General features: G+C 37.0%; 2 protein-coding genes across 3 annotated transcripts in view; one reads left to right on the plus strand and one right to left on the minus strand.

Annotated features, from left to right (window-relative positions):
• Window positions 1–5,850, plus strand: part of LOC107193635 (histone-lysine N-methyltransferase setd3) — a 31,791-nt gene extending 25,941 nt beyond the window's left edge. Inside the window, exons 6-8 of the mRNA XM_015583122.1 lie at window positions 715–867; window positions 3,113–3,436; window positions 4,258–5,850. Of these exons, the coding sequence (XP_015438608.1) occupies window positions 715–867; window positions 3,113–3,436; window positions 4,258–4,383 (603 nt within the window). The 3' untranslated portion in view covers window positions 4,384–5,850. The remainder of the gene's footprint in view (window positions 1–714; window positions 868–3,112; window positions 3,437–4,257) is intronic.
• Window positions 5,851–5,861: 11 nt separating this feature from the next.
• On the minus strand, window positions 5,862–8,593 carry LOC107193634 (zinc finger and BTB domain-containing protein 41-like). Of its 2 annotated transcripts, none has more exons than XM_015583120.1 (2): window positions 8,514–8,593; window positions 5,862–8,322 (listed from the first exon to the last, which is right to left on the minus strand). In XM_015583120.1, exon 2 carries the CDS (start codon window positions 8,280–8,282, stop codon window positions 6,726–6,728), a length of 1,557 nt encoding a protein of 518 aa, XP_015438606.1. In that variant the 5' UTR covers window positions 8,283–8,322; window positions 8,514–8,593; the 3' UTR covers window positions 5,862–6,725. The 2 variants fall into 2 exon arrangements, with proteins under 2 accessions (XP_015438606.1, XP_015438607.1); XM_015583121.1 differs by lacking the exon at window positions 8,514–8,593 and adding an exon at window positions 8,398–8,472.
• Window positions 8,594–10,371: the final 1,778 nt, after the last annotated feature.

Here is a 10,371-nt window from a genome sequence, read left to right on the forward strand (position 1 = left end):
GTATTTAAACATTTGCTTACTTTAATAACTTAATTTATTCGTTTTTCTATATAATGTTCATTCACTGGTACGTGTTCATATACCAGTGCACTCACCCTACATTGTTTCCGTTTTACTTCAGTCAAATCTACTATCCTTATTACGTTAATTCGTAATAGGGAATCGCGGAATTTCAGTGTCTATAACAATGGTAGCAAAGATCTACAACCTCCGTTGAGTACACAGTCTCGCCGTGAGTTCGCGCGAAAACACATATTTCGTATTCGAACAGATTTCGCGCCATCGGTTAAAAATATTCGTTTACAGGTTAACGTTCATTCACTGGTGAAATCGATTTTTTCCTTTTTTCTTTTCATTAATTACATTTTTCCAATTTTTCAAATTGAAATCTATGTGTTGTAAAAAAGGATAGATATTAAAGATCTGATTTTCATATAGAATATTTATCAATATTATTATCATGTAAAATTCGACTTTAATAATTACGAAATTTCTTTAGTGTTCATTCATTGATGTGTTTACCCTATTACAAATTATACAAAAAAGTTTATTATTTAACATTAACTGCAACGATTTGTTCGCGAAAATGCGAACGCACAAGTAAGTTGAGCGCGAATTATTCGAACGTGTAAACGGGCCTTAACACGCCGGGCTGTACGTGATATACAACGCGTGTATAATTTAAATAATTTTTGTTCTGCGTATTTTACACAGATCACCACCGATTTCAACGCGACGTTCGACTGCTGCGAATGTTACGCGCTGCGGAACTTCAAGAAAGGCGACCAAATATTCATTAGCTACGGGCCACGAACGAACTCGGACTTTTTTGTACACTCGGGATTCGTTTACATGGACAACAAAGAAGTAATTCCTTCCCCATCTAAGAACGAAACTAGAAAACGAGTCTTCGGAAAGAAATTTAGAAATTTCATATCGTCGCAACTAGCGGTCCGTTAAGGTGGCTCACGAAAATTTTTAATAATTGTAAATTTAGTTGAAAACTTAACTGAACATTCTTAGAAGCTTCAACTTTAGATTGCTACCAAAAAATCGTAAGATCAACGATTAAATTACTGAAAAAGAAACGTTATAAAAATGTCTTTTTAAGACGAGCCTTATGGAACTGTAGTTGATACTGAGAAGTTAATCAGGCCTTATTTAGTTACAAAAAATGACATTTTCATAAAAAATTAGGTGATTAGAAATTTTTTTACGAAAATAAAACCAGAAATTAAAATCAAAGTATGCAAACTTAGGTTTCAATACGTTTGGTAGTATCTTCTACGTATGTCTGCTATGAGCGCTAACGTCACTTCTTTTCCTTTGGTTTGTCCGACGAATTTTCCCATTTTTTCTTAAAAATTAAAAAAAAAAACATTAAATTTGTTTTACATTAAGGAACAACATTTGTTTTCCATTTCAGTATTTTGAAGTAGTTCAAAATATTAATCATTCAAATTAAATTAGTGAAATTGGGGCTATATGGAGCCCCAACTAGATACGCCACTAAAATTGTGAGCTACCTTAAGGGGACCACGAGAGCATGTTCGAAACGAATAGATTCGCAGTTTTTTATCTCGGCAATTTTACACAGGACGTTTCAAGCTTTTTGTTTTTTTACGGAGAATATAACTAAAATGTTGATCGAGAAATTTGAATCGTCGAGGTATTAAATATTTTCACGAAAGAACAACATTGAGTTTTCGATCGTAGCGTCGAAAACCGTCGCCATATTGACGGCAAACAAATAATTTCGTCGTTTAAGTGAAATTTGAGAAATTGCTAGACATTACACCCTTCGTTCTTAAGAAAAATATATTCTCCACGATAAACAAACTCTTATCCACAAAAGGTCGGAAAACATTGCAATAGAAACTCGTTCAATTGAAGATAATTCTGTACGAGGATAGCCGCCATCTCTAAACGCCGTTTCAAACGGAAAATCACAACTTCTTCCGTACAATTTATTAACGAATTCATACTTTACCTAATTATTATTTATTAAAGTGAATACGTGTATTACTCCTAGTCAAAAAGTGTCTAACCACTTTCCGATTCTGAATGAAATTCTATTGCACGACAATTCTCAAAATAATTTGAACTTTGACCAGCAGTATCTAACAGTCTTGACTAAAAGTAGGCACCCCATAAAATATGAATTTCTAACAAATACTTTTGTATTAGAAAGAAATCAAAGTAGTGAAATTTGAAAAAAAAAAACATTTTTTATTAATTTTGTTGAGATTTCGTTGGGCCAGCTTTTGCTCTAATGACTGATAATCATAGCAATTTCTTTCTGACTTTTACCCTGTTCCTTTAAATGAAGATCACTTAGTTCACATTTTCTTGACATAGTTCAAGAAAAAGTTTCTAAATTTCAAAATATTAGTAGCAAAACTAAAAACAAGTTTGATGTGTGTGCTAGAAACGAGTACTGACAGCAGACTGTATAACTTTTAGGAAGAAACACAAAATGTAGACCATGGACCCGTTCAGTTGCTTTATAGCCCCCTATAAATAACCTTGTCAGCTGTTTTAAAATTCCTTTGAACTGCCCGACAAAGGACGGCAAACAGTAGGAAATGTTTCAAAGAAATAATTTTCTCCAGCAAGCTATAAATAATTAAAGTGCTTAATACTTTTGGCCAAACCTGTATCATACAGGGTGTTCCACCTAACACGAGCACCTCTAGTATCTCACTTGCTTTTAATTCGTAGAAAATTAATTTTAATAAATGCTGAAAGTGATGACCATCAAGAGTTCAATACATTTTTGCACTAATCCCTCTAATGTAGTTATTTTATTATTTAAATCGATTCTCATACATTTGTGGATTTTTTGTACTCAAGGTCACATGGAGGTCACACTATTATAGGTCAATGGATTGGACTTGATCTCAACTATTACGCCACGCTTGAAATTTCGAAAAATATGATCTTAAGAAAAATTTTTGCTTATAGTATTTGCTCCGTCTAACCAAATAATACTTTCCCCTTACATTTTTTTCTATCTTCAAAAAAATGTGAGATATCAAAGGTACTCTCGTCAGGTGAGACACCCTGTATATTATTGTGTATCATTCTTATTAAACGAAACACTTGTTTTCAGGACGGTTTCAAGCTACGTCTCGGAATCAGTAAAGCCGACTCGCTGCAAAAGGAACGTATCGAGTTACTGAACAAACTGGACCTACCCTCGGTGGGCGAGTTTCTGTTGAAGCCGGGAACAGAACCGATCTCCGACTTGCTGCTCGCGTTCCTGAGGGTGTTCAGTATGCGTAAACAGGAACTGACGCATTGGCTACGCTCGGACCGTGTGAACGATCTGAAGCACATGGATTGCGCTTTGGAGACCGTCGTCGAGGAGAACGTCAGGAAATTTCTGCTTACTAGGCTGCAGCTCTTAATTGCTAACTACCCAACGACTCTGAAGGTGAAAGTGAAACGAGAAAAAATATCTTCAGGGTATCCCAAAGTAGGTGTAAGTCCTGAACGGGATGATTCCTGGTGTGATTTGAAACAACTTTTTCCTTAGCGAAAAAGTTCTCCGAGGCTTTGTTGACGAGATATTAACAAAAAACCTCGACCAATCAGAGCGCGAGCTCGTGGGCTGAGCTCGCGCGGTAGCGCGTAGTCAACGTTATCGTAGAAGCTCAGCCAGTAGACTCGCGCTCTGATTGGTCGGGGTTTCTCATTAACAAAACCTCGGAGAACTTTTTCGCTACGGAAAAAGTTGTTTCAAATCACCCCAGGAATCACTCCTTTCAATGACTTACAACTATTTTGGGACACCCTGTATACACAGAGGTTGTACCAAAAAAATGGGACAAGCTGTAACATGCATATTCCTCGTATGAATACAAATCGAAAAGTCCTTTACCATTTTGTAATTCGAAACTCCATTTCCGAGATATTAACAGTTGAACGAACTCCAATCAGCTGAGCGGTGGGCCACACATCAGCTGAGTCGTGCGCTTCTAGTCTACGCGTACGTGTAGCCGACCGCTCAGCTGATTGGAGTTTCGTTCAACTGCGAATATATCGGAAATGGAGCTTCAGACTACAAAATGGTAAAGGATTTTTCGATTTGTATTTGCATAAGGAATATACGTGTTGCGGCTTGTGCCATCATTTCGAGACACTCTGTATATACCGTCTGTAACGCATTCAGACCAACGCCCTGCCATCAGCGGGATCAAAATCGCGATCCTTAAAGCCGTTATTACAAGAAACCGTGTTTTTTCTGTTTCGCAGGAGGATCTGCAGTTGCTCGAGACATCGTTGCCGCAGATCAAGAAATTAGCCATTCAGCTGAGAGTAACGGAAAAGAAAATTCTTTTGGCCGCCCTCGAATACGTGGAACAGTGGATCAAGGCTTGAATAAACAAACATGGAAAATGGATTTCTGTTAAGATTCGAAAGAAAGTCTCTTCTTTTTTTTTTCTTAGCACTAAAAACGGCCTTGTAACGTGTGTGCTGTTTTGGCATCGGACTTACTAATTAAACTGATATTTTGCTTCTTGACTTTTATTAGTTAAGAAGCAAACAGGCCTTTCGTCTCTCTGATCGTGTCGTGAAGGGTACGTCTTGTATTTATTCGTGCGCGCTAATAGCTGCGGGTCAGCGCTCCTACTTAACCCTTTCCTGAACTTGCGATCGCCGAGTAAAAGATTCGATCTATGTTTGCGGTTTCGAGGCTTCCCGTTTCGTGGCGCTGCTCGCACTCCCTGCAGCGTGAACTCTTGACATGGTTACCGACGAGGTATAAGAATAGTCTTTTCATCTTCTGGGAATTGGTGGCCCATCTAAAATCTAGTACCGACACCTTAAAAAGCCTGTGATTAGAATGACCTCTACCACGGACGAGGTATAGAAGTAGACATTTCATCCAATGTATTTTTTCGGCCCACTTTTTTGGGGCGACGTCGCCCCATTTCCATTTAAGTGTCACTACCCACCGCAGATTCACTATTCTCATAACGTAGAGGTCGCTCAGATCACAGGTTTAAGGTGTCGATACTACAGTTTAGATGAGCCACCAGCTCTCATAAGATGACAAGTCTATTCTTATACCTCGACTGTGTTTATACTAAGGACATTGAATTCATCACTCGAAGTTTTGGAATCGCTTTAGTTGTTGGTGTAGCATTAACTTGTATGACCTCGATCGTGTCAAGTTCACGCAACGCGTAGAAGTAGTACCGGATAAGGAAATGCAGTTTATACGTAAAACGATACGGAGGAACAAGCGGCAAACGGTAAAGGGAGCAACACAGTGTACACCGAAGTGTACGAAAACGTTCAACTAAACTATATTATATGTACGCGTATTAACAAACCACACAGTGCAATGTCAAGTAATTGCGTGTTCCAAAATATATTCACTCTTGTTGTCCAGTAGCGAGAACTTACGAGGAAAATGCGTATATATACATATATATGTATACATGCTGTTTTTATCTTCCACATTGACGTTTCTGGTCAACCTTGGAATTGTGCGCTGTTCAAGTTATCCCGACAGACACGACGTAACTTTCATTTCAGCTTTGATAAAAAACTGGAGGAAAAAAAGAAAAAATAGAGAAAAAAAATAAGAAAATGTACAAACGAAATGTTACTACTCATGAGTATTTATTTTTCAAAGAGGATATAGTTAAGAGATCTAATTCTTTAATGTAAGCTATCGTACGGTATTACACAGGCCTACGAAGATCACGCGAATAACTTACGAACAATTGTATATCGTAAAATTTACCGATGTATTTATCGTATTGTACCAGTACGCATAAAAAACAAGTAAGACAAGCAGCGAGCTCCAGATATTTGCCAGCCATTCGAACTTGTATCATGATTGAAAATTGTAACTGTACGAAAGTTTTATAAATTGATTCAGAGGTGTATAACAAAGGCTAATTGATAGTCCGTGGACGCTTATGCAAATATAGATTATTTTGGCTTGTTCTGTGAAAACCGAAATTTATCCCTTCTATTAAAGTCTTTGGAACGTTAAAATAAACATTTTGTCAAATCTTCCAGATCTTTATTTTCTTGTACTTTGCACGTCATAAATGCATAAAATCCGCAGTCTAATAATTAGGTCGAATAAGAAATTAGACAATGCTACAGCAGGACTGATAGCTCTGTATTGCTTCACTCGATGCATTTAGGGGCAGACATGATACAGCCAAATATGCAAATGTTACGTTTAACTTAACAATTACATTTTCCTCTAATACAAAAACACACAGAAAATGTACGACACAGTGGTTACATTACTTTCGAGAAATCGCTCGAAAATTACCTTGCTATATCTGATCAAAAACGTTCTATGCGCGGAGCAATCGCATGAGATTCCTTGGTTATATCACTAAAGTAATATTACATCTGTGACGATATTCGATATCTGGTTAAACGAGCGCCATTCTGCACCTTACACAACTGCCTAAAAAAATATACAAGTATACTTTCCTCCCTGTGTCAAGTGAGGTGAAACTGTGATACAGTTTATTTAAAGAACTTTTTGATCAGATACTATCGAGTACATGCTCTTATCAATAATTTATAAGTTGTTTGTCGCCAGTCATGTTCAATTGTACTTAATATATACTACACGGTGACTGATCCTCACTAACGGCACGTTTTATTGTTACAAGTGATTTTTAAGTATTAATTTCAGATCATTTTACATGTAATTCGTGTTCAGTTTTCTTCTACTTGAAACTTCATAGAGCATCTTGAAATTCAATTTTAATTTTGGACATATTTATATTACTGTTTCTGTTAGTGTAATGTGCGGTTTGCTCTTTTAGTTGACGAAGCAAGGTGTCACTAATTGAATCGTCCCCTTTTATTTCATCGTTACATCCATCTTCGTTCTGGGCACCTTGCCTCACGTTTTGAACGTCGTGATCTTCTCCAAGATGCGAGACAAGAGAAGGTAAGGCATAAAATATTTTGTCACAAAGATTGCACTGGAATGTCTTTCCATCCGCTGTCTGGAGGCAGTGGAGATAATCACTTCTACTACTGAAAGTTTGTCTATGTAATGCCAAGTGCTTCTCATGATCTATTGCAAGAATGAACTCATAAGAACAGATCGGACACTTCAAATTGTGCTTCGTCCACATCGTGTGCGTCTTTAATCGGTGTAAACTATCATAGACTTTCCCGCACACTGCACACTTCATGCATTTGTGACTTTTTAGCGTTTCTCTGCTCTCGTACAGTCCACTGCATTCCTTACATTGGTATGTTCGTTCCCTTCTACAAGCATGTTTGAGCCAATGCTTTTCTAATTGTGGCAACAGATCAAATACCAGCTTGCACACTGAACACACAAATCGTCCTTGATGATCCCTTTTCATAGTGAAGGTGGATTCACGTATGTCCCAATGTTTCTCGAAATTGTTTTTACGCGATAAATTTTCATTACAAAATTCACATTGATTTTGGTGTTTGGATAAGTGAGCAAATAACATTCCAGGTTCAGTGTTTGTGTAATTGCAAAAGGAACATACAAAAGTGTCATCTTCCTCATACGCGTGTGTATACAAGTGTTTCTCAAATGTATTTGATGTAAAAAATATTGCACCGCATGCTGGACATTTTAGGTATGGTTTACCATCTTCTGCGTAGTACAAAGGCATGGGCTTAACATTTTGTACCCGGACAACATTATCCTTGGAATCGATATCATCATCCATACAAGGTTCTCCATAATCGATTTCTTCCATGGATGATATATGATCATCCATTTCAGTAGAAATGATCGAATTCTCTTCCTCTTTTATTTCAACTATTGGCTCATGCTTAGGTAGGAGCTTTCTTAGTAATAACACTTTGTTATGTCGTTTGGAACGATGGTGGGACTTAGATTTCTTATTAGACAGAGAATGTTTGCTGGACAATTTCTTGGTCATGAGGGCATTGTCCGATTGTAATTGAGTTATTAGAAAAAATTCTTTAGCATTCGGTACAGAATTAATACACGAAAGAGGCGATTCCATTTTTAGATTGTCCCAATCGCTGATGGTAGATTCATTGGTAAGTTCAGAGTCATTCTCAATGGAAAGAAGCTCAGAGGACTCATCATTTTCCTGAGATTCCATATCGTCATCGTTTTCTGTAGATAAAAGCGCTGCGTTGAGTATTTGTTCAGTGGCTATCTGATATTTGCTTTTATCGTAGTTCTCCCTGCCGCCTGTGCCCTCACTCGTCTCTTCATCTACCATCGCTTCTTTCGAAAAGTCTTTGCGTTCCACGTCTTCTAACGTTAACATTCTAGGTCCGCAGAATTACTATGACCTGTCCAAGTGATTACTGTAATACAGAAGACAGAAACGTTACGACAATCCAGAATGTTTACATGGTAAACGCTTAAGAGTGTAACATAACCTTGTTATCGCTTATTCGCCGCACAATCTTTCGGAACATTGAATCGTAAACAGACGTCAATTACATGAAATTGTCAATGATGGATTCCTGTGATCAGACAAATGAATCGTACTCACATGGTGATACTTAATTCAACTCCTCCTTGAGATGTTCTTTTCGGAGCATACATTGATTTGTATCTGCGTGGAGTTCTTCAGACGCATCGGTAGAGATGAAGAGAAAAAAAACGTATATACGCACAGACAATGATCATTCAACGTCTTAAATCACGCGCAAGATTCATCATCCCCGGAATCCTCATTATTATTTACACACGAATAAGTTTGATCAGCTGTTTTCGGATTACACAAAATTGACAGGATGTTTCTGTTGCGTCCAACCGATGACATGTCTTCGGTGACACAAGAAGTATCTCTCAACTTGGTCGTTCCAAATTCCTTTGATGTATTTGTGTACGTTGTACAAAACTAAAGCAACAATTTACAATTCTTTCGGAATCAATTTATAAACTAATATTCATTCAAGTATATGTAACTCGGTACTCTTTGAGATTGTACATACTGAGTTACACGATGTGAAAGGTCCATTACTTTTATAAGAGTTTGATGTAAGGTTGGGAATCACTTTTACAGGGAACAGGGCGTACATATAACTATATGCACATATTGCACACATCATAGGGTTCTAAGTAACAATTTATTAGTTAACAGTAGATAAAAAAAAATATCTGCACACACGAATTTGTTAAAATTACATAGTTCAATAGGTTTCTAGATTATAAGTATCAAAACTTGCATTAGTTTTGTAATAAGTTTTCGGATATTTTTCATAACTGTACATTGTTCATTCCTTGTAATGTATGGGTCTATTACAAAGAACTTGTGTGTGTAAATATTTATTATTGTTATTATTTTCTGTCCCAAGTTTCGAGGGCGTCAGAAGCGCTCTTACCATTTTAGTGTCGATACCCGACGTTACCGATAAAGCATGAATTCTGAGTATTATTAGCACAAATGAAGTGTTATATATTCCATTCATATTGCGTGTATCTATATGATTGGCCGGGAATAAAAATATCCAATGCTCCAGTTTAAGGTTAAGGGATAAATATGACAGTCATGAAACATGAAACTGAAAAGTATATATTTTTTCACTTAACTACAAGACAATTTATTCTAAATCCATCGTTAATGGACATTTTATTAATGTTACTTTTTACATGTTCTTGTTTTATTCGTTTTTATATCTTGCCTTATATTCGTATATTTGTACCAGATAAATTCAGAATAGATGTAGTTTCATAAATAGTTTATCAAATCTACCTTTTGGCCGGCGGCTTACAATTTCCCTTGCGAGAATGCTTTACCGTAATGAGCCATCTCGTAGCCGCGGATTCCGGGAATCGGGTGACGTCACAGTGTACGAGCGAGAGCGGTAGAGCGAGCCGCGGTATCGGTTCCTCACTTTCTCGTGAGCCGTCGCGGAGGGTGGGCCGGGTGGGCGCGCGTCTCATACTCGTCCTTTCTCTTGTTACTAACCCATTGTTTGTTACAGGCATTCGACAACCATCAATTTATTTACTGTGCATATTGTTGTGTTCCCTCTCTTGTTACTAATCCCTTGTATGTTACAGATGTTCGAGAACCATTGGCTTTGATATTTATTTTCTTATGTCCTGTGATTCATTTACTGTGATTTATTTACTGTGCATATTATGTATTCCATGTGTATTGTATAATGAAAAATATTTTTCCAACCAGTTATTCCATCGAAAGAAGACCGATCAACGTCTACATCTTCAAAGCGTGCGTCTACCACTGCGTTAAGTTACTGTAAGTTAAACTTAAATCATAATTCGATATTCATTGTTATATTCATATTCATCATCACATCGTTTATTATTAATTTTAGTCTATCTATTAATAGACTTAAATTGTGATCAGCCATTGTGCATACCAAGTTATTATTAATTCA

The sequence above is a fragment of the Dufourea novaeangliae genome, unplaced genomic scaffold (genome assembly GCF_001272555.1).
Source record: "Dufourea novaeangliae isolate 0120121106 unplaced genomic scaffold, ASM127255v1 scaffold6, whole genome shotgun sequence".
In the NCBI taxonomy this organism is placed as follows: domain Eukaryota; kingdom Metazoa; phylum Arthropoda; class Insecta; order Hymenoptera; family Halictidae; genus Dufourea; species Dufourea novaeangliae.